The 24,976-nt window shown below is 42.5% G+C and overlaps 1 protein-coding gene across 2 annotated transcripts in view; it reads left to right on the top strand.

Annotated features, from left to right (window-relative positions):
* The first annotated feature begins 8,098 nt into the window (after nt 1-8,098).
* itga3b (integrin, alpha 3b) overlaps nt 8,099-24,976 on the top strand; it is a 36,205-nt gene continuing 19,327 nt past the window's right edge. For both annotated transcript variants that reach the window (XM_044179734.1, XM_044179735.1), the window contains exon 1: nt 8,099-8,541. In XM_044179734.1, the coding sequence (XP_044035669.1) occupies nt 8,114-8,541 (428 nt within the window). In that variant the 5' untranslated portion in view covers nt 8,099-8,113. The remainder of the gene's footprint in view (nt 8,542-24,976) is intronic.

The following is a 24,976-nucleotide window of genomic DNA, read 5'->3' as shown; positions in this document are numbered from 1 at the left end:
TGTACTGGATCTGGTGTCCTCGGGGAAGTGATGACAACATCAAGTCTAGTCTAGGAAACAAAGGATATACATCAGTGACTGCTCTACCTTGTACTTCAGCGGAACTGCTGCAGTAACTTGGGGGTACCTGGACAGATTGTGGTGTAGCTTGACTAATTTGAAAAAATATATAAATTATGATTTGAATTACAAAATACATCCACATATTGAGTCAGCTGTAACACCAGTTCACCAGGTGTTGAGAATGCTTGAAAAAAGTTAGCAAGCAAGCAGAGAACTTGAAACAGTTTGCTAAATGGCTGAAATCGCTTAGCAGGGTTAATGGGTTAATTAGTTAATAGGTAAATAGTTGAAATAGTTAGCTTAAATTAATGGATAAACAGTTGAAATTGTTAGCTTAAAGTAAATGTTAAATTATTAAAATGAATAAACAGTTAATAGCAGCGTGGATGACGGGGTGCTTGAGTTCATCTGACAGGGCTGTCTGATGTATGTCTGACAAAAAAAGGTTATGAACCACTGGCCTAGAGCATCTTTCAATAGATATTATTTTCTAATTTAAAATAAATTGTTAAACAAATTAAATCTTGGATTGCCCATGCTCACATGAAAATCACAGCTACCTTTGAGCACTTTTTCATCACGACAATGGTTATCTCAGGTGCTATACTTGAAAGCTACTACCACCCACAGTGTTGCAGGCCACAGTGTGAGGGACAGTGCCCCCAGACAGGCCTCTCTGTGTTTGCCTTACTGCTAAGTCCCTGCCTGTGTCCCTTGCTAATGAATGGACATTTAATGATCTGAGAGAGCCATTCAATTGAGTGGAAAATGTGCAGGTCTGTAGAGTACAGCTCCACTTGTCGTAGGAAACAAAGGGCTCGGCTCTGTATTCACACACACAGTAATGAGGGATGGAGCAGATTCACACACTGGCTTGAGAGGATGCTAAACACACACATGGCATGCATGGCCTAGGTAGTTTTCACATATTTTAGTGCCACATGTTATACAGCACCAGACTTGTGTTGTTTTTAACACAGACTTTTGGATGAAGGGTGATATGCAATACTTTCCAAAGACATATCAACAGTTCTACCAACTAAAAAGTCTTTTTACTGTGAATTATTGTACAGTTAAACGGTATCACCAATTACTATCTCCTGCTTCTTCATCAGAAAACTCAGTCACCTGAATACACAGATACAGACGTTAATATTTACAATCTCATGAGTTTATTAACATTACAACAGTTTCACCACCGATCAAATCGGAACCATCTGCCTACCTCAGCACACTCACAACAAACAAAGGACATGGACCACAGGTTTGGCTGTGGAAAACCAACACATGTGTTCAATATGAACCCATCCTTTTATGTTCCAACATTCATTTGCAGGTCATACAAGCCTAGTCATAAACAAAATGGCACCATGTGGTTAAAGAGGATCCACTACAAGCAGCTGATCAAAAGATCCTCAGAGTGTTTATAGGAGGTCTAAAGGGTGACCAGTGAAGTTTGCAGGGGCGGGGCAACCAGACTATACGCTGTGCAGACAGGAAGGAGGCTTTATAAGGAGCATTGTAAATCATATCAACTCACTTTACCACAGGAGGGAGGACGAGCGATATAGGAGCAAGCTAGCATTGTGTTTGCTGGTCAGATTTACTGCAGTTACCCTCCAGATTGTGTCATTATTCAATGGTCTGTCCACCAGATTACATTAGGCTTGGTCACAGCACCATGCATCAGATTTAGTGCCCTATATATTCACCTATTATCCAGGGTGAAGAATAGTGGGGCTCTTAATAATTGGATTAAGTGAACGTAGACAGGAATATAATTATCCAGTTTGTCAATGTGGCAATGTGACTTTCAGAGACAATTGTAAGCCAATATTCCCAATCCTTTCATGATATTTCATCTTCAGAGATAAGACTGTTGTCTTAACTAGAATAAAGTGTGGCCACATGTGTGTGTTTTTTCTGCTGTGTACCCATAGAAATAATGCAGCACTTTCTGAAAGAGCAGACTGTTTAGGTCCCAGAGACAGAAAACTGCTCCTTTGGTAAACATTGCAGACATGTGATGGTGCAGGCTTCACTAGGTTGTGAAGTATCAAGTTCTGAGTTAATGTGTCCCATGGGAGGAGGGAAAAAACTTGACTAAGGTGAAATGCACTCCTGACCTTTTTGAGCACATGCAACAGCCAATCCCAATAACTAGTGTGGTCTAAGTAAAAAACACAGTGAGCCTCCTGTTACGATTGAGCTCTGGCTAAAGGTCAAGCTGGTGTCATTCCCCAGAGAGATAGCTCTTTCACCCACCCACTCCCTTAAAGATCTGTATTTTCTAGTTGACATATACCTAAGCTGCACTGGATGAACAATAAATGTATAGTTTTAGGCATTTTTTATTTATTATTGCTTCTCTATCTTTCAGACTAAGAACTCATACCCAAGGTTATCAGTCATCTGGGCACAAAGCCAGATCAAACCCAGCCTCCCCTCAAACATTTCTTTCTTTACCTATGACTCCTATTTCGAACAAAAGTGTCTCTACTGGCAGAGAAAGGAATGCTGCATGGAGTGACTCCCTTCTTAATGATTAAACATTACTGAGAGTGCACCTTTGTACAGCAAGTGTTTTAATTTAATTTTCACCCTTAATAAATCATTAACTCCATCTTGCATTCCTATCACTGTTAATGCAACATTTCCAGATAGTGGCAGAAAGGTTTGGAAAGGGCATTTGTTATTATTGCTGGTAATTTTCTTTGCCGCCAGTGATTTGTCTTATTGCTTTATAGCACTTTTAAAACTGGAAAGGGCCTGCAGGAACAATGAACTACTCAGCTCTAAGTGCATTTTTAGCAAGTTATAAATTCCATTAAGAAATGCATCTCACCCACAACATTTTTTAAATGTTCTGATACTGTGAGTTGTTGTACATTACTTTCTGGCATAACACCAGCTGGGTCCAGCCAAACAACTTCTTTAAGGTATAGTTCGAAATTTTTGCGACATACACTTATTTGCTTTCTTGCTGAGAGTTAGATAGAAGATCGATACTACTTTCACATCTGTATGTCAAACTTCAGCCAGCAGCCAGTTAGCCTAGCTTAGCATAAAGACTGGAAACAGGGGAAAATGGCTATCCTGGCTATGTCCGAAGGCAACAAAATCAGCCTATACCAGCACCTCTCAAGTTCCCTAATTAGCACATTATTTTTCGTCCGTGGGGTTGACAGAAAGTCACTGCTCGCAGCCAAGAAGTAGTCTGGCACTTGAACCCTCATAAAACCACAAATTGTCATTTTTGCAGTTTTGTGTTTGTACGGATTAGACAAACAAAATATAACATCTTAATTTGTGAGCTTTAGAGGTGCTTGTATGTAGATTTTTTTTACCTCAGACAGAGCCAGACTAACCGTTTCCCCCTGTTTCCAGTCTTTTTGCTAAGCTAAGCTAACTGGCTGCTGGTTGTAGCTTTATATTAAGCAGACAGATATGATATTTCTCTCACCGAGAAAGCAAATAAGGTTTTTTCCCAAATGTCAAACTATTCCTTTCAGAGAAAGAAAGACAAACTGTGGAGGGTTCATTGTTATGCCCGGAGTTTTGTATTTATAACATGAATTCGTGTAACAGCTGTTTTGTTTCCACAACACAGTGACTATGTCCCGCTGTCTCCCATCGCTCTATCTGTCTGCCTGAAAGCTAAGCTGAAAAACAGGTGCCACTGGACAGTGGGAGAGTGTTCGGAGCCACGCCTTCCTCCTCAGGCTATACATTCTTACACTTAGCATGAACTGGAGACCTTGTGTGGGTCCCAAACCCCTGCTGCATTTCCTTCCTGCTACACACACATGCATACATCAAACACTCAAAAAACACGCACATGTGGATGCTGGCATACAAGCCCCCGCACTAATATGAACAAATGTGAACATATACTCACAGATATTTCCATACACACACAAACACACACACACACATAGACATACAATATGTGTGTACTTTACACATGTATGCAAACACTCAGAACCACCACACTGCTGCCCCATACATGAGGACGAATGCTCAGCAACCTAGAGAAGTCATAAAACACAATTTTCACATGCAGAGACATTGTATGGAGAGGTATCATATAACATCAGGCCAGTTGTTCCATATTAGATATATAGTACAAACATATGTGGTCCAATGAGGCTGTGATAATGGCAATTCCATCCTCTATTACATCAAGTTGAAGCCCGAGATTTGTTTAAAAAATGAGTTTGTAACTCATGAAAAACTGATTCAAGAACTTGATGAAATGTGGTGGAGGATAAATAATAATAATAAATAATCCCTCCCTTCATACCAAAACTGATTAGTAGATAAGCCGGTGTCAGCTGTTTCCCTTCTGCTGTGGACATTTGTTGGGAAAGATATGGCTAATATGACTGTCCCTTCACTGTGGACTGTCCTGTATTTAAACAATACTGACTGACTCTCTTTCTGTGGAAACAGAGGCTGAGAGTTGACTGAATTATTCAGGTAAAAGTTTGGTATATGAAACAAAATGACACATTATTAGATTTTGCTTATGTATTATGTATATTTTGTTCTAAAATTAGATTTCATTTGTGCCATACAGCTAAAGCTATAGCAGGAAAATAAGGAGTTAATTGTCTTTTGTGTACAAAAGTTCACTTGATATTAAGCAATTTAGTCAAGTGAAAAACCAAAGTATGAAAGTTGTTGTCTTCACAGTGGGACAAGAATGTGGCATAGTCATAAAGCTGCATATTATTTGTGTTACTGTGCACATGCATCTTCATAAATATGTGTATGTTTCTGTGGTAAATTCCTGGTTTAGTGGACAGGACCAAGGAGATCATGTTTTATTCCTGTGAAAGGTCATCCAAGCCCAGCAAGTGTCCTTGCTGTAGTTTAAAAAGACCACACTGTCTTCCTCCACAGACGTTACCACCGCTCAGAACATACTGGCTTCATAGCAACTCCCAGCTCCATGGCAACGGCCGGCTCTGTCGTCGCTGTGCAGCGAGGACTCAGTGTGAGAGCGTGCTGTGTTTCATATTCAACCAATGTCCTGCTCTGTATGTTATGTTCGCCAGTTAATGTGGAATAATATTCATGGAAATTCAACACGAGGCTGATATCTAGTTATTTTGAGGCCAATGACGTTTTTTGTATCTGGTTTATTTTCATGCTCACAAGGCTGTATTCTGCAGTTCTCACATTGGTTTCTTCAGTCTATTCCAGAAAAATAAGTGTTATTATGGAACTATTAGGGCGCATACTGGTGCACTCAGTCTTTACATTTGCACTCTACAAGAGCCAGTCCATTTCTATTATCACACATTCACATCAGGAACTCCACATAACATCCCCCTCACCCACCCCATCCCATCAGCCCTCAGAACTGATAAACCGATGAACGACAAACCACAAAGCAGCAGGAAAAGTTTAGCAGGACGATGTTATAAGTATGTAGGCTTAACCTCTGCAATTATATGGATGTTATGAGGCAGAAAGAAAAACATAGGAATAATGAGAAGAAGATGAAGGGGGGAAGTCTTTTTTATTTTTCAGGGATGGTATGGTGACGGGGGAGGACGGCAGTGGGTTTGGAGAGGAAAAAAACAGGAAACTGGGAGATAAATTGCAAATTACATTCCATGTGTGTTGTGTGGGTTAAGACTGGAGGGTTCTACAGCAGAGGACTCTGGCGAAGGCAGCAACTGCATTCGGGTCTTTGTCCCCATGGTTCACAGAGCCTGGTGTTAGCTTACAGTTGGGTCTGGGGAATACACATTTAAAGGCCGGAACTCATTTTTTTCTCTACTGTAATGCTGGGCAGGGACTGAAAGTGAACTAACTGCTCTTGTGAGAAAAGTAATCAGATACAGCTTTTTGCACTTTTTAAATCTCCATTGCCAGGCAACTCTAGTATGAATATAGAGACAGCCATAACAGTGATAAACAGTCGGCTGTCAGTCCAGTTACACACCATATACGAAAGTGTCTCTTTTTCTGCCAATAAAGAAGAACGCAGTTTGACAGTATCAGCTGTCACTTTTCCAGAGTGACACTCTTCAGACGTCAAAAGGGTGGGTCTAAGCCCCAGAGGGGTTAAGCATCAGGTGCTCAACAGCCCTTTCGCAAAAAGCATGGGAATTGATCACATAGAGCAAAATAGAGGGCGAGGTCAGATTGCTTGTCTTTCGTGGTTTGGTTGCTTTAAATTCCTCTCTGGTAATATCTCTCTCAAGGCCCTTGTTTTGTGTCAAGGCAGAGCGGTCAAGCTGGGTCTTTACTTGCACGATTGCATGGATCTGTTCAACGTCAGTGTTGTACCAGATGCACGTCTTGATAAGGCAACAACAGGATGTTGACACTGTATACACTGGCATGTTGTGCGCTCACCTTTGGGCTGAAAAGCATTCACTTGAAAGATAATATGAAATGCAAACACAAAGTTTAAGCCTGGATTAACTCTGGAAACATGTCAGATTCCAAATGTACAGGCCAGGGTTGTTAAATTTAGCAATATATTCAAGATATAAACTCCAACAAAGATTATAAGGCAGATTTGCATTGCATTACAATCTGAGGAATGTACCTTGTTGATTGCAGCATGTTTTCTCTGTTTTGTCATATACATACAGTATGTCTTGTTTCCTGGAATCAAAAGGGAAGTTATATGTGGTTCAGAAGTGATATTATATATGGTTTCACTATTTGAAACAGGGCATGCACACAAATAAGAACCTGTGAACAGCACAGCAAAAATAAAATAGAAACACCTGAACAGAACGTAGTAAAAACATTAATACCTCTGTGTTTCTTGAAGCACACAGAAAGCAGTTGGCCTGTGGAATGTGCACAGTGAACTACATTCTCCATAGGGCATAATTTCACTGGGGAATGGAGGAGAGATTACTTCTGGGTGAGAGAAACTCCTGGAGCATGAAGAGATGCAGAGTGGGAGCTCAGCTCATCAATTAGAGGAGGTCAGTGATGCCAGATTTTAGCCAGGAGACAGCCAATAAAGCAGACACGATGAAAGATCGCACATTGCTGTGGAGATACAAGCAAACCAGGAGGAGATGGAGCTGCAGTTGGTCTCTCGACACCAGGGGGTTCCTAAGAAAGACACCAAAAAAAAGGAGGAGAGGGGGTGGAGGGGGGATTCATGGAACGGAAAGGATACTTTAAAAAACCCTGGCCTGTTCCATGAACTCTCTAAGGGGATTAAGGGTTTAATAAACTGCCTGTTGGATGCCAGAAGTTTGAGCGATAGGCAGCAAAGCAAGGCAGAGGGTGGCTGTCACAAGAATGCTCATGTGAGGGCGGGCCGTGCATCTATTAGTTGGCTTGGAGGAGTTCTGACAGAAGGCCCGACTCTCATAATATAGTCCCTCCTACACAAAATACCCTGCGCTGAGCTAACGCAATTATACACATATAATGTATACATTTAACCAGCTGTATCAGCTGATGAAGCTTTTTGTATGCCCTTTCTTGCATGTGATAAGTGCAAAAAAGTTCAATGTTTTTCAGTAACAGACACAATCATTTCAGAAACATTAATACCATGGCACTCTTTGTAGAGAGAGCACTTCCACTGACTTACATGTAATATCTAATGTGTATTTGGAACTAATGGCTGCCTGCAGTTATTAATAAGCTCATATAATTGTTGACTGAGGAAAAACAAGGTTTTCTATAACTATAACTAATTTTTTGAATGACGTGTTGATAGAGGTATTGCTCAAAACATAATGTAATACTGTATGAACATTTTACAAAGGCATGAATGAAAATATTATGAAAATCCAGGTCACATGGCCTACATGTAGACTATATTGCATAGAAACCAAGAGCCACAACATCATGATGTTACACTTATTTGTTGTTTAAAACTAGGATTTAATGATAATGATTGCAACTTTTATTGTTGGCAGGCAGAACTGGTGGAAAGCAAAAATGTTGTGAGCGTGTGACAGAGTCAAACAGAGACAGGGAGGTTGAAAAGGCGAGAGACGGCGGTTTCACACAGCTAACCAGACTTCAGTGCGTGAATGCATTACACTTGTTTCAAATGGGTGTGGAGGGCAGAGGGGAAGGAAGGGGGAGCAGGGGAGGGCAGCAGAGAGAGGCAGAGGGAGGCAGACACCGACACCTAGGCAGTAACACTGAGTGCGCGCGGAGACAGGCGGATTTCAATGGGAAGGTCTCTGTGAAGCGCAACCTACCTGTTGGAGCTTTTTGCGGGAGACTGCCGTGCCGGACCCACGCTGATCGTGGATCTGCGGGAAGCCCACCGCACTTGCAAGGGATGAACAGCCCAAACATGTCTCCAAGACTACTGCTCTGCGCTGTTTTGGCTGTGTACCACGGGACGCGAATCTGCAGTGGATTTAATATAGATGATCGGTTTCCTGTGATCAAAGAGGGGAAAACCAAAGGGAGCTTCTTTGGATTCTCTGTAGCTCTGCATCTACAGACGGAGGGCTCCACAAAGTACCTGTGAGTTGTCATCTGTGCATGTCTGAGAAAATGCGCCACTTTTTCATTTAGAGTTTAAAATGATGTCCGCGTTAAAACAGGCCACGCACCTGCTTTAGACCAGGAGGCGTAACAAAAAACAACCATTTGATCCGCCTCAGAGAAGCTTATGGCGCCCCACTTAGTTGCGCAAAACCAGCGAGTGCAGTTCATTGCGTTTAACACCTGTCGCCCGTTTATTAACTGCGCTTACTTAGTTAAACGCTTCCCGTGGTTTCATCACTCACTTCCCTTTTCTACACGTAAAGTAGCCTAGTTTCTCTCAAGGCAACCACTAGTTAAAAGACACAGGAGCGGTTTAAGTCTCTACAGATTTATTCAGGCCTACCCTCAGAGCCAATTTATAGTAGCCTATATGAAAAATGTCTCGAACAGATGTTCTGTGTCATGTTTGTGGCTTTGTCGTAAGTAAAAGGGGACTAGACGACGGTCTTGCGGGAGTTGTTACCATGGGTCATTATAAAAAAAGCGTGTCTTGCATTTCTGTCGACACCAGTCACATCAAACAGGAATCTGAGCTATTAAAACATATGTGGATGCAAAACTGGCTGTTGCATTTTTACATGAATAGCAAACTTCTTTTTTGTTTACACACAAATTCTCCATTTCAGTTTTTGCTTTTTCTGGTTGACATGTGAGTCCAAAACCTTCAATCATCCAATTATGGCAGGTGCCCGGTGTCACAGCAGCAGTCACTCTCCAACTTTGACTCAATCCTGTGGTTGAAAATGCATAATTGACTAAATAAGAAATGCCATAATTCCTGTTACATGCATCTGTGAGAGGAACCTGTAGCTGTGGGTGAAAAAGCTGGGCCCTCTGTGCTGTGGACTTCAATACACAAGCAGAATTGTCTTTTAAGGTTATCACAGCATGTGGAAAATAAAGTATTAGTCTAATAGCCTATTGTTTAAAAAATATATATTTCAGATCAGTTTTTCAGCCATATTGGAATGCACAGAAAGCTGTGACATACTTTCTTTCCACCTATCCTCGGGGCTATTACATTCAGCTAAGTGGGTTTGTGTTTCGCAATAAAGGTGTTCACTGGCCTGAAACACTTGTAGGTTGTTATTACCGAGACACGAATGCTCATGTGGAGTTAACAGTGTTTGGGAGGATTTACTTAAAAGTAAATGCTTTTTGTTTTAGGAGTAGCTGATGTTCAAAGACAAGAATGTGTGAGACACATCTTTCCTGTCTTCTTATGTAGCTTCTTTAATGAAAGATTCTCAAACTGTATCATTGTTTAGTGTAGGATTTCCCTCGGCCAATTACAGCGACCCCCCCCCATCCTTCCGCATCCATGATCACACAGCGTGTTCATAACTTGCTGTTATCTCTTTCTTCGTTCTGCTTTGAAGGGTAATGCAGGGAGAAAATTGCAAACCAGGGCCCACTTCCTCTGTGTTGTCACCAGTGAAGTCTGAATGTAAGGTTTATCAACCTAATCTCCAAGCGAAGTGGGATGGGAGATTGTTGTGCATTACAGAGATTTCTCCAGTTTATTGAATGGGTAGCAGTGTCCAGCTGACACTTGATCAGTGTGCCATCTTGGCCCTGTCCCCAGAGGGACGGAGTCACCGTCCACAGACAGCAACCCAAAGAGGGGACCCGGTGGCCGTGGTAATGACACTGGAGGCCTTTAGGGGCAAGGAGGCTTTAAAAAGTCTCATCAGTCTGCTGCTAGCTAAGTTTAAGCAAATTCATGTCAGTTCTACATTGCAGTGTATATCTGATTTGGTTAGGATCTATCTTTAACACTAATTTGAGCTGACTACGATGTCCAAAAGATGCACTTGTACCTAAAACATGCCAAGGTCAATAACCTGAACAGGGTTATGGTGAGGTGGGAGCTTTTTTTATGCTAAGCTAAGCTAAACAGTTGCTGGCGGTAGCTTCATATTTAGCTTTCAAGCTTGAGATTGGTATCAATCTTCTGATCTAACTCTCGGCAAGAAAGTGAGCGTTTCCCAAAAGTCAAACTATTCTATTTAATGTCTAATCTTGTTTGACCTGTGATTCAACCTGCACATCTGCAACCCAAATCTCACTTTCACTTCCTGCCTTCTTAAGAAATGTGTATGTGGTGTAGTATGTTAATTTCTTACAAAGGTATCTCCCATTTCAACAGTGTCCTCTCTAACAGCCTCTTTGTAATCTGTGTCACCACTGTTGAGTAAAGACAGTCCTCCAGTACTCAGAGCTAGTAGGGTACATAATCTGTGATTCTGTAAAGACACATCACAATGTGCTGATGGTGTTTCCCATGTTTTACTAGGGCTGGTTTTACTGTCCAGTCTGTTTCCTCTGTGTTGTCTAGCTTCTTTTGTGGCCCCAATTCTGTCTCACCGCACCACAGAGTTGTTTGTAACATGTTTCCACATCACTGGAGCGAACTAGAGTGTGAATATTTGAAAAATGCAAGAACGAGGCATATTAACCAGTCGTGACATGTACAATGTTAGAAGTGAGCATTCTTTGTGCATGCATGAGTCAAACAGAGTCCAGGATAAAAGTCAAGACAGAGGGTTTCCACTCCCTGCTCTGCAATAAAGTCAGCGCAATAAAGTTTTCCCTTAACCTCTTAAGATGTAGGCTATTATCTAATTAGTCTGAATCTAGCAGTGTATCTTGGCTCAGCTGAAGCAATTCAAAAACGTATTTTGAATTGAGGGGGGTACATGACCAATTAGTAGACCAACATTGCTTCTTCTTGGGCTACACCTGAATAATCTAAATGCTACCTGAGGCCAATTTGTACATTCACCTCTCCACTCCCCCCTTCTCTTTAAATCACCCATTTCAGTTCTCAGAGAGTTTTTCCTGAGAAGGCTTTTTTTGTTCTCTGTTGTAGCAGGGAGGAGGGACTGGGCAGTCAGCTGGCCACCTATTGGCTCTTCCAGTCCCCTGACCCCATGGTATGCTTGGAATGTATTACCCTTCTCTGCACAGTCACAACCTGCCAGGTTTCAGGTTGAGACAAGACAGGAGTGAGAATGATGTTTCTGGGGACTATTGGGGAACACACACAAGGCCTCCAAAGGCTTTCTTAATTTTACAGATGGGACCCTGTGTGACCTGAGGAGAAGAATTTAATTTATCTGACGGATGAATATTTAATCGGAGTTGAAGTGCCTTTGCTTTTCCAGCTCATCTCTGTCTGACTGCAGTGGCCTGAGGCCATGAAAGTCAGCCATTTAATTTGACGGGGCCTTCCCCTTTCTGCAGGTACTAATTAAACGGTTCGACCTGCTGTAAGGTTCATAAACACAAACAGTCTCATGTTGAGTTTGAACATGCATGGGATCATGCTCAGCTTTTCTTAAAACCTCATAGAGTTTGATGGAATTAAACGTCTAATTCCTAAATCAAATCTTTGAAATCAAAGTTAATGTAACACAGTAGATGGGGATGTGTGTGGTACAGACACACTTTATTCTGTTAATGACTGAAAATAGTGCATCAGATATACATTTAAGTGATACTCCAACCAACCTGTTTTTTATATATTGAATACTCTGCTTGAGTTTGAATCCATGCCACTTACAGTGGATTCCAATGGAAACAGGTTTTCACAGCAGAAAAAAGTATGAAAATATCCATATACTGGTCTTTTTGTCTGTCATTTTCATATGTAGCACAGTATTATGTATTGGGTTGTAGGCTCTAAGTGTCCAGAAGTACTGTGGCTTTGTTAGATTTTTGGTGTCATATCACTTAAACTGAATGACGTGTTATATGACGTGCTGTACAGGCTAATGTAAATGATGCAGGTGGCTATGTCTAACTTGGCTGTGATCCAACATTCACTCACATACTGTAGAAATGCTAGTGGCCGTTGTCTCTGAAGTAGGTCTATCAGAGCACTGGTGTCATGCCACAGTGAAACACTTGCAGATAACAATCCTGTGTTGTCCATTAGACCCTCAGACATGCATTACATGAGAGCCAGCCGGAAGTTGTTCCTGATGTTTTCCTTTGAAAAGGAAGCATAGCAAATTTCATTTGAGAGATATTTGATCTACATATTTGCAGTCTTAGCATCTGAAAGAATTGTCCTAATATGCGATTACATGCAGATGCACAGCATTTAATTTTGTCATTTAAAGATGTACTGTAGCTAATTGGAGTTTGTTAAAAACATAATACTCTTTTCAGTAATGCATAGTGAGCTACATGAAATGCTGTATATGTAATACTTATTGCTAATGATGATATTAATACATTTTATTTTGATAGCATTGTATTACATATATATTGAAGATCCAGTAAAAACCAACATCTAAATAAGGAATATGAAATTTAACAGGATTAAATGGAAAGCAAAAGAGTATTTTTAGCAATACAACAATAGTTACCACTTTCAGGCAGTTTGTTTTTGATTTCATGGTATTGTTGGGTAACTTTTTCTAATGAGATGCCTTTTACACAGGGTTTATTAGTTGTAAGTAATGGCTTAACTGATGGTTAATAAATATTTTACTAATTCTTTATAGATCAGTTATAAGAACAACTTTTGGGTTATCAGGTTGTAAAAACTCACATTGATTTGTTAGATAATTTATTTCTAAAAAGAAAAAAAGGGCTGAGCACAATCTGGTTTAAAATACATTTATTAACACTTATGACTGCATACTTGATCATTAAAAACCCTTTATTAAAGACTGATTAACATTTTTAACTGCAGAGATAATGGCTTATTAGAGAGAGTGAAACCCATGGGCATACACACACCTGCCAAAGAAATAACTTGGGAACCCAAAATTTGTTCCAATTACATCAGAAGCATTATTACAGAATTTATTTACCATTAGTAAATCAACAATAAAAACCATGAAATCAAAAATAAACTAAATTTTTTTTGCCAAACTGCAAACAGACAGAAACAACAGATTGTGTTATGAACCAGTGAGTTTGTAGGTTGGAATCAGGGTGAAGTTATAAGGTTTTATGGCCTTTCTAGTTTAAGTCTAAGCCCAGCCACTGCAACTGACCTCAATGAAGTTAAGTGCAAGTTTTTAAATAGTGACTAGCCCTAATCTTTATAACATTTATTCCCTGTATCCAATCAGTTGGTAATGGCATGAGTTGCATTTTGTGTATCAGCAGAATGAATGACGGCTTCCAATAACATGTTGAAATGGATCCCAGCTTTGTTCCAGGACCTCGTGCCTCCTGCTAAATCTCCACAGAGGAGGTTCTCTGCATTGTCCGGCAGATGTTGAAGGACCTCAGCCTCCTCAGAAAATAGAGGCGGCTCTGGCCCTTCCTGTAAACAGCCTGAGTGTTCCTGGTCCAGTCCAGTTTATTATCCAAGTATACTCCCAGGTACTTGTAGTCCTCCACAATGTCCACACTGACCCCTGGATGGAAACCGGGTCGCGGTGCCTTGGTCCTCCGTAGATCCACAATCAGCTCCTTTGACTTTGTTGCATTGAGCTGCAGATGGTTCTGCTCACACCATGAAACAAAGTTACCCACCACAGCCCTGTACTCCGTCTCATCACCACCGCTGACACATCCCACCACAGCAGAGTCATCAGAAAACTTCTGAAGGTGGCAGGACTCTGTGTGGTAGCTGAAGTCTGTGGTGTAGATGGTGAAGAGGAAGGAGAGAGGACAGTCCCCTGAGGGGGCCCCAGTGTTGCTGACCACGCTGTCTGACACACAGTGCTGCAGCCGCACATGCTGTGGTCTGCCAGTCAGGTAGTCCACAATCCAGGACACAGGGGGCGTCCACCTGCATCGCTGCCAGCTTCTCTCCCAGCAGGGCAGGCCGGATGGTGTTAAAAGCACTGGAGAAGTCAAAAACATGATCCTCACCGTGCTTGCCGGCCTGTCCAGGTGGGTGTGGATGCGGTTAAGCAGGTAGATGATGGCGTCCTCAACTCCCAGTCGGGGCTGGTAGGCGAACTGAAGGGGATCCAGGAGGGTCTGACCATGGGCCGCAGCTGTTCCAGCACTAGTCTCTCCAGGGTCTTCATTATGTGGGAGGTCAGTGCCACCGGTCTGTAGTCCTTGGAGCCACTGGGACGTGGCGTCTTCGGCACAGGAACGAGGCAAGATGTCTTCCACAGAATGGGGACCCTTTGAAGACTCAGGCTCAGGTTAAAGACGTGTTGAAGGACTCCACAAAGCTGGGGGCACAGGCTTTTAGCACCCGGGGCTAACGCCATCGGGGCCTGCAGCCTTGTTCGAGTGGAGCCTCATCAGCTGTCCTCTCACCTGGTCAGCAGTCAGGCACACAGCAGAAGTTACAGGTGGGGAGGGGGGAGTCGTCGGTCTGGAGAGGGCCGTTAGCCTGATGGGGAGGGGGGCAGAGTACTCAGAGGAGCTTGAGGGCCGACAGCAGCTGAGTTAGAGGGGGATGAGCAGGAGCCGGTGTGTCGAATCTGTTAAAGAACAGATTCAGTTCGTTGGCCCTGTCCAAGCTGCCTTCAACTCCTCTGCTGCCAGTCGGTCTGAAGCCAGTGATGGTCTTCATGCCGCTCCAGACCTCCCTCATGTTGTTCTGCTGGAGTTTCGCTCCAGCTTCCTCCTGTACTTCTCTTTGGCCTCCTGATTTTCACCTTCAGGTCGGCCTGGATTGCCCTCACCTCCTCCCTATTACCATCAGTAAAGGCCCTCCTCTTGGCATTTAGAATGTCCTTGATGTCTTTTGTTACCCACGGTTTGTTATTTGGGTAACAATGGACCCGTCTTAGTTGGGACATTGCAGTCCACACAGAAGTTAATGTAGCCAGTGATGCACTCACTGGCTACATTAACTTCTGTGTGAACTGCAATGTCCCAACCAAGACGGTCCATGGTGGGGCTTTCATTGGAAATACCTGCAGTGAACACTGTGTCTATCTTAACAAAAGTGTAAGAGATCCCACTTTTCTCCCCTGGTTGTACAAATGCCCTCAAACAGCATGGAAAAGAAGCTGGCGTAGCTGGCCTCCGGGCTAATGAGGGCTACCTGTAGCTAGAAAAACTATATGCTTCAATGCCTTTCCCTCTTCATGCCATTTTTCATCTTTGAAGGGGAAATGATCCTAAAGTATTGGTTTACACTTGGTATGTGTTATGTGGAAGTCAATGTATTCAGTAACTTGTTGTTTATCCTTAACAATATAAAATGTGCTGATGTTATAAAATGCCTCTTAGTATATAGTTTATAGATCAATTAAAATAATACAATTAAATATAGGATTTTTACAAGCCTCAACAGGTAAAAACAGATGTTTCATGCACACACCTGCACCGCTTTTATATGAGCTGAGTAATATCTGAGTGAAAACTTGGCACTACAGAGGCACGCTAACAGTGTTATTGTCTGCTCCATTATAACTGTGAGGTAGTCCACCTGTAATCCCCCTCCTTTACATACAGCTGGGGTCAAAATGTTAATGGAAATGCTGTTACTGATACTGTGAGTCTCTTGTGAATTCTGCTACGGCTGCATGATGTGAGTCTTCAGGATGGATGTGTGCTGCTGTGATGTGGGGTCACTGAGAAACATGTGTCCAGGATCACTCCAGCTGTGTGAGTCTGTGTGTGTGTGTGTCAATAATTAATTTTTTGCCAAACTGCAAACAGACAGAAACAACAGATTGTGTTATGAACCAGTGAGTTTGTAGGTTGGAATCAGGGTGAAGTTATAAGGTTTTATGGCCTTTCTAGTTTAAGTCTAAGCCCAGCCACTGCAACTGACCTCAATGAAGTTAAGTGCAAGTTTTTAAATAGTGACTAGCCCTAATCTTTATAACATTTATTCCCTGTATCCAATCAGTTGGTAATGGCATGAGTTGCATTTTGTGTATCAGCAGAATGAATGACGGCTTCCAATAACATGTTGAAATGGATCCCAGCGGGACCTCGTGCCTCCTGCTAATCTCCACAGAGGAGGTTCTCTATCAGATCAGAATCAGAATCAGAAATACTTTATTGATCCCCGTAGGGAAACTCTTTGTTCCAGTAGCTCTTCTTTACGTCAGTGCACACAGGAGAAAAACGATAATTTAAACTATAAACAGGTCCGAAATAAATTAAGTAACATGTTGGTATAAGTATAAGATAAACTAAGTGAAAGTACCAAGTGGGTTTACTGGTAGATGGTGAAGTACAGTATAAATACAATGTCACTAATTATGTAATAAATAATAGTAAAAGCGGAGGTGCATGTACTGTCGAGAGTAATTGAGGTATATCCGTAACAGTAATAAGAAAAACTAACAAAGGAAAACTAATATTGCACTTGAGTAGTAAACAGAATATTGCACAATTATTATTAAGATGTAATGCTCAATGTCCAGTTTAGTGACCTAGGGTCAAACAGACTAATCCTTAGAGGAGGAGTTAAATAGTTTGATGGCCACAGGCAGGAATGACTTCCTGTGGCGCTCTGTGGTGCTCTTTGGTGGGATGAGTCTTCCACTGAAGGTGCTCCTTTGTTTAGCCAGCACGTCATGGAGCGGGTGGGAGACACTGTCCAAGATGGCGTGTAGTTTGGCCAGCATCCTCCTCTCTGACACCACCGCCAGAGAGTCCAGCTCCACCCCACAATGTTACTGGCCTTACGGATCAGTTTGTTCAGTCTGTTTGCGTCCGCTACCTTTAACCTGCTGCCCCAGCATGCAACAGCATACAGGATAGCACTGGCCACCACAGACTCATAGAACATCTTCAGCATTGTCCGGCAGATGTTGAAGGACCTCAGCCTCCTCAGAAAATAGAGGCGGCTCTGGCCCTTCCTGTAAACAGCCTGAGTGTTCCTGGTCCAGTCCAGTTTATTATCCAAGTATACTCCCAGGTACTTGTAGTCCTCCACAATGTCCACACTGACCCCTGGATGGAAACCGGGTCGCGGTGCCTTGGTCCTCCGTAGATCCACAATCAGCTCCTTTGACTTTGTTGCATTGAGCTGCAGATGGTTCTGCTCACACCATGAAACAAAGTTACCCACCACAGCCCTGTACTCCGTCTCATCACCACCGCTGACACATCCCACCACAGCAGAGTCATCAGAAAACTTCTGAAGGTGGCAGGACTCTGTGTGGTAGCTGAAGTCTGTGGTGTAGATGGTGAAGAGGAAGGGAGAGAGGACAGTCCCCTGAGGGGCCCCAGTGTTGCTGACCACGCTGTCTGACACACAGTGCTGCAGCCGCACATGCTGTGGTCTGCCAGTCAGGTAGTCCACAATCCAGGACACAAGGGGGGCGTCCACCTGCATCGCTGCCAGCTTCTCTCCCAGCAGGGCAGGCCGGATGGTGTTAAAAGCACTGGAGAAGTCAAAAAACATGATCCTCACCGTGCTTGCCGGCCTGTCCAGGTGGGTGTGGATGCGGTTAAGCAGGTAGATGATGGCGTCCTCAACTCCCAGTCGGGCTGGTAGGCGAACTGAAGGGGATCCAGGAGGGGGTCTGACCATGGGCCGCAGCTGTTCCAGCACTAGTCTCTCCAGGGTCTTCATTATGTGGGAGGTCAGTGCCACCGGTCTGTAGTCCTTGGAGCCACTGGGACGTGGCGTCTTCGGCACAGGAACGAGGCAAGATGTCTTCCACAGAATGGGGACCCTTTGAAGACTCAGGCTCAGGTTAAAGACGTGTTGAAGGACTCCACAAAGCTGGGGGCACAGGCTTTTAGCACCCGGGGCTAACGCCATCGGGGCCTGCAGCCTTGTTCGAGTGGAGCCTCATCAGCTGTCCTCTCACCTGGTCAATGCTGGGGGCTTTCATTGGAAATACCTGCAGTGAAGACTGTGTCTATCTTAACAAAAGTGTAAGAGATCCCACTTTTCTCCCCTGGTTGTACAAATGCCCTCAAACAGCATGGAAAAGAAGCTGGCGTGGAAAAGAAGCTGGCGGCTGGCCTCCGGGCTAATGAGGGCTACCTGTAGCTAGAAAAACTATATGCTTCAATGCCTTTCCCTCTTCATGCCATTTTTCATCTTTGAAGGGGAAATGATCCTAAAGTATTGGTTTACACTTGGTATGTGTTATGTGGAAGTCAATGTATTCAGTAACTTGTTGTTTATCCTTAACAATATAAAATGTGCTGATGTTATAAAATGCCTCTTAGTATATAGTTTATAGATCAATTAAAATAATACAATTAAATATAGGATTTTTTACAAGCCTCAACAGGTAAAAACAGATGTTTCATGCACACACCTGCACCGCTTTTATATGAGCTGAGTAATATCTGAGTGAAAACTTGGCACTACAGAGGCACGCTAACAGTGTTATTGTCTGCTCCATTATAACTGTGAGGTAGTCCACCTGTAATCCCCCCCCCCCCCCCTCCTTTACATACAGCTGGGGTCAAAATGTTAATGGAAATGCTGTTACTGATACTGTGAGTCTCTTGTGAATTCTGCTACGGCTGCATGATGTGAGTCTTCAGGATGGATGTGTGCTGCTGTGATGTGGGGTCACTGAGAAACATGTGTCCAGGATCACTCCAGCTGTGTGTGTGTGTGTGTGTGTGTGTGTGTGTGTGTGTGTGTGTGTGTGTGTGTGTGTATTCCTGTTTGTATGCATACATTTGTGTATATATGTCCCTGTCAGTTTAGTAGATAGCATGTTTTATGTGTGTGTGTGTTAATCGTGTGTAGCAGTGCTGTGCAATCTGCATCTGCAGCACTAGGGGGAGGGCCAGTCTTACATCAATCATCCAGTGACACCAGACACTGGGTGGGCATAGTTAGCAGACCGACCTACAGACATAAGCCAAAATAACATTGTCCTTGTCAGACAAGGTTTCACTTGTTGCTAATGAAAAGTGAGTTAGTTTACTGTCAGGGGATGACCTGCCATGTTTAATTTGTCACACTGGGTCCAAATGAGTTTGCTCTCTTGTTACTGTTTCACCAAAGGCAGATGGTGGTCTTCAAACAGGATGTTTGTCCAGCTGAGATACCCTGTTAGACTGCTGTGTGCATGTGTGTGTGTGTGTGTGTGTGTGTGTGTGTGTGTGGAAACTAAACAGGTGCAAACTAATATTATATTTTATTTAACACTATTCAGTTGTGCCATTCCCTCTTTTGATCAGCAGTAATTTATGCATTGCATTTCATTTCCATCAAATGTTTCCCCCTTGTGACTAAATTACCATTTATCACAATGATGCCAGCATTTCATTTCCTCTATTTGCCATTTTTATGCATACTCAGTCTGCTTCTTTGTTTAAAATCTCTAACGTCACCATCAACTACTACACTGTGAGAGTCTTACAAGGCTGAAGACTTCTGAAGACTTGTTAGAGATGAGAGTGCAGAGCAAAAAAAAAAAAAAACTCACTCGCACTTCACCTCAGCTCTGAACTCAGTGACAGTCAGTGAACTCAGAGAAATGTGACTGAAAAACAAATGTTTTAGGGATTTTAGAACCAATGGAGCAGTATTCTGACTGCATCCTACCAGGTGGACTGCGGTTTTTGTCAGCAGTGTGCACACAGTTTGCTAGGTGTGCGCCACTAACTTCCTTTCACTATGTGCATGTTTGCTTTGTTAATAATTGACACCATCTGACAGTTATACTGAAGGATTTGTCTTAATATAAGAGGTATATTGTAGTCTATTCCTTATAGGACTCTAGAATATAGATCATTTTGTGTGCTGATGGTTGTAAGGGTAAGGTTTTTGTGGTTGAATGTTGTTGTTCGGGCTGGGTGATAGTTCCATGTTATTGTTTATCTACTTTTTATTTTACTTTTACGTATCATGTAATCATTCTACACATGTCAGTTTTCCAAATTCATCATTCTGAGCATGCTGCAATTAAAAACCTACAAAATGAGTTATAGAAGTCCTTTTTTCACATACTGTACATTTTCCATGCTGTGATATATATCAATATTGGAAAATATCCTTATTAATATCTTTCATACACCAAATTACCCAGCCCTTAGAATTAAAAAATAATAATAATAATAATAATGTGAAAGTCCTGAGACGCACAGGTGCTGTGATGGCAGGCCTGTGTGACCAACACTTTTCTACTTGCAGCAGGTTGATGTATCACTGTTTGTCCAGAGAGGACTCATCTGTTAGCCACGTTCTGTACATGCAGGCACGGACTATTCACTGTGAGCACGCCTAGTGAATGGTCTGAAAGCAATGTGCGTGCCCAACCCCACCTACTGCAGTGTGAGAGTGTTTCCTGAAAGTACAAAGACCTAGATTTATCAGAGTGCTATTGTAATGCAAAGGAAACCACACTGGGTGCAGAGCAGTTATAGAAAGAAAACACACAAACACACACACACACTCATCACATAACTTCATGTCCCCCTTATACACACTGTGTCTATCATATTAACCATCCTCTTGTCTTTCAATTGAAGTCATTACATCATTACAAGAGCATAAAAAGATCTCAGCCCTGGTTTGCTCTTGTTCTTATGCTTAATTCAATCTGCAAATTGAGTCGCTCCATTCAATATTATCTCCATTTATTTGCAGGATTAATAGCATTTTGTGTGCCTGTTCCTTGCCTGTACTTGTTTGGCAATTTGGTGACCTGCCATGTGCCACAGTGTAGAACGGGGAGTGTCAATGCAATTTTGTAGTGCGCTGCAACGTTGGTGGTGCCTGTGTTTTGTGCTCTCTCAGACCAGGTCCACCGCGTGTGATAGTTTTGTCACTTAAACTGGCAGAGGCACACCTACATAGACCTCTCCAAAATCACACAAACCTTTTTTACTCATATTTCACTGGTTTGTTTCATATTATCCTTCAGCAAGCAGACATATCTAATTAGAAGGAAACAACATACATTTTTCCTATTATGGCAGTGATGACAGTAAGCTGAAGTAAAGGCTAACGCCAGTTTCTCACCAGTATTCGTCATCCACAACCACTTGCACATATGACTTTTTAGCTGATTAACTCCCTGTACAGCCATTTGAAGGCAGCCAGGTACGTGTTTCATCTTTAGCGGTGCACGTATAGTCACAGTGTGAACATGCACTCCATTTCCACAGGTTACCCAAACTAAATTCAGCACAAGCAGCACCAGCCTGTTGTAAAATAACTAACCAACTTTTGTTCACAGTCAGCTTGTGCCCAGACTGGTTGTTGGAGAGTTGGAGATAGAGACATCATTGGCACACATTTGACAACCGTCTCTTAAACTTCTATCTCCTCTTCACATCACTAAACCTCCTCAGCACAGTTAATTTCCACCAATCCTCCCTCTGTATCCTCATCCAACAACACCTTGTTATCAGGGGCAACATCTGCGTGTTTTTACTTGTTTCCAGTTTGGGTCGGACAAAAGCAGCCTGACACATCACAATTTTAATTTCAGAAGAGGTAGACCTGTGGCTGCTCTACATGATGTAACAGAATCATGGCTGGTGTAGGATGCTGTTTTAAGAATCCGTACCCTGTGGATGTTCACTAAATTATCATCCATAGAATTTGTATACTGTGTCATACAGTATTGTAGAAGGTGTGAAATTGGTAGAAAGATCACAGTAATCACGACTTCTTGCGTCATGTATCTATTGTGTATCTTTATCAGTCTTTATCATCTTCAAAAGGCAAAAACACGCCCTGAGGCTCTCTAACGTGAAGCTGAAGGTTTTTTCTTGTTCTTTGCCCTGAGGGCCACAACTGCACCCTGTGACAAACAGGTTGCCCTAAGCCTTATCTGGATGGTGATTCATCACTTGTGTAAGGCTGACATACTCAAACGCACTCGCAGCAGCTATAATACTTGAGAATGCAAAAATACACATAAATACACACTGTCCACAGAGAGCTAGAAGCAGAAAGTTCCCTCTTCACTCTTTGTCTTACTCTCATTTCCTTCTACATCTTGGTCTCTTTGTCACCCACTTTCTCTCACTTTCCCATTTTTAAATATTTATACCTCTTGACATTTAAGGCCAGACAGGGTGAAGAGTTGTGTGCCAGTTATAGACATATATCATGTGTCTCATCACATTCCTGTTCAGACTGGTCACAGAAGATGAAGATGAATGTACTCTAAATGATGACATTTTGCTCTTCTGTAAACACGACTGACTGGTCCTGCACATTGTCTCTTCTTGTTAATCTTGCAAAAGCCTATGAGATGGAGAGAACATGTCATCCAAAAGGGGTTTAGTCATCTTTAATTTTTTTTTTTCGGTGCTGATGTTATTCTGAGTCAGGAGCAGTCAGGTGGGGTGAGAGCCTGAGAGACTATGGCTTAATTTTAATTAACTACCAGAGAACTACAAGTGTTGTGTTGAGTGTCTTATAGACAGATGTTTGTTTACCAAACTGAGACCTTGTAGAGTTTTCTCTTTTTTTCTCTCCTGTGAGACAAGGAACGATCACTCTTTTTCCTAGCCACTCCTCCTCCCTTCACTCCCTCGCTTTTTCAACACCTCTTCCCCCTCCTCTGTTTTTGGTGCTGTCAGGAGCTTTGGTGGGCTGTGGTGATTAAGATGACTAGATAAGCTGACCTCTGTTTGTTTAACTAAACACCACTGATATGAATATACAGTAGTTCGTTCAGCTCCCTTCTTCTGAGAGTTTTTTACTCCCAGATGTCAAGAATGCAGCCTCGCTCACCTTGGCTGGCTGCGTTTTTTGCTGTAAATGTTTGGTTTAGCCAGCCGTTCGGATCACTTGTTAGTCAGAGGGGGCGAATTTCAACATGTCCTCAGAGTAGGAATGCAGCTTGCCCCCCTTCCCTTCCCTGGGCCTTTGACAGCCTGTTTATGAGGAGGTGATGAGCAGGGAGGGAGATAGGAGGACACATTGGTGCAGTTGGAACAGGACAGGATGCCGAGTCACCTTTCCATAACTCCAGTTTTGGTGATTTTTACATATAGACTTATCGAATCCTTTCAAATCTCCTCACATAAAGTGACAGCTTTTTTGCTGACATTTGGAGAGAAGTTTTCACCTGATAACAGTGATATGAACTACAGGCTAGTAATAATGTTTGGTCTAGCTGCCTTGCTATTGCATATTTGAGAAACGATCTTTCAGTCATTATTATAGCAAGGAGAGTTTAGGCTATGTTAGGGGTCCTATTTACAGTAATACTTCAACATTTTGGGAAATACACTGATTCGCATTCTTGCCAAGAGACAGATGAGATACCACTTTCATGTCTGTACACTAAATATGAAGCACAAAGACTGGAAAAAGGGGGAAATAGCTAGCCTGGCTCTGTTCGCATCTTTAAAGCTCACAAATTAACACGTTATATATCTGTACAAAAACTGAAATGTAAAACCTGCACTGTGGTTTTACAGGGGCTCGCAGGCATCCAAAGGAGACAACATCTTGTTTTTTTATGCTTAGGTTTTGTGCTGATTAAAAAAACAATATATAACATGTTGATTAGTGAGCTTTAAAGGTGCTGGTATTTTTGTTACCTTTGAATAGATCCAAGATAGCTGTTTCTCCCTGTTTCCAGTGTTTGTGCTAAGCTAAGCTACCCAGCGGCCAGCTGTAGCCTCATATTTATTGTGTTCATGACTTCTAACATTATAACACCTGCTTTAATCAGATTGAAAACGCCACTTCCCAGTTTTATAGCTGTGTCTTCACTATATGTCAAACCTGATGGCATCAATCAGCAGTGTTGGATTAACACAACAAACACAGGTGACCCTCATGGCTCTGATGAGACAGTGAGACGACAGTGAGTAGGCCTATATTTATGGTCGAGTTGGACTAGGTCTTTTCGTCCGGTTTGCAGCAACAAGCACTCTGCCAGCCAAGGTTACCCAAGCCTCCCTAAAGCACGTGTGATTAGCACTGGAGTCTGTGCCCCAATTCCTCGTAATTTTTTTTCTGTGCAAGCAAAGTTCTGGCCTCTAAGTGTTTTATAACAGTCTTGCTTATTCTCCAGGTTGACCCCTTTTTTTCTTGCTCTTTCTAAATGCAGCTTGGTTTTCCCACATCAATGGCTAACCTTGTAAGTGAGTGTTTGGAGACACTCTGTGCTGTTTTACAGCTGAAACACATTTTAGGTGGCCACAACTTCTGATTAAACGGCTATGGAAGTAGAAAGGCAAGTCATGTACACAGAAAACACACACCTACTTGCTCATGTGCTACTATTTTCTGTAGTATGGGAGCACACACACACGTACACTCATACTGTAGAGACAGTGGGATTCTGTGGCCCTGATTCTCCACATATCTGTCAGCCCCACTAACTACTACAGACCTCTGTGGAATCTCAGATGCTGTCTACATTACTGAATGATTACCTGAACCAAGGCCTCTTCCTCCCAGTCCACTGGAAACTGCTGGCCCTCAGAGGCCATCTTAGCTATTCCTGGTTGTCATCACTGTGGCAAGAAAATGGATTCATTGCTGATAATGCCCATCTGTTAGCAGAAAGAAGGGATAATAGTGCCTTTCTGTTTCAAATGATGCATACATGGTTGGAGGATG

The sequence above is a fragment of the Siniperca chuatsi genome, linkage group LG20, assembly GCF_020085105.1.
Source record: "Siniperca chuatsi isolate FFG_IHB_CAS linkage group LG20, ASM2008510v1, whole genome shotgun sequence".
NCBI lineage: Eukaryota > Metazoa > Chordata > Actinopteri > Centrarchiformes > Sinipercidae > Siniperca > Siniperca chuatsi.
Note: the sequence above shows the minus strand (reverse complement) of the source record. Positions and strands in the feature narration are given on the sequence as shown.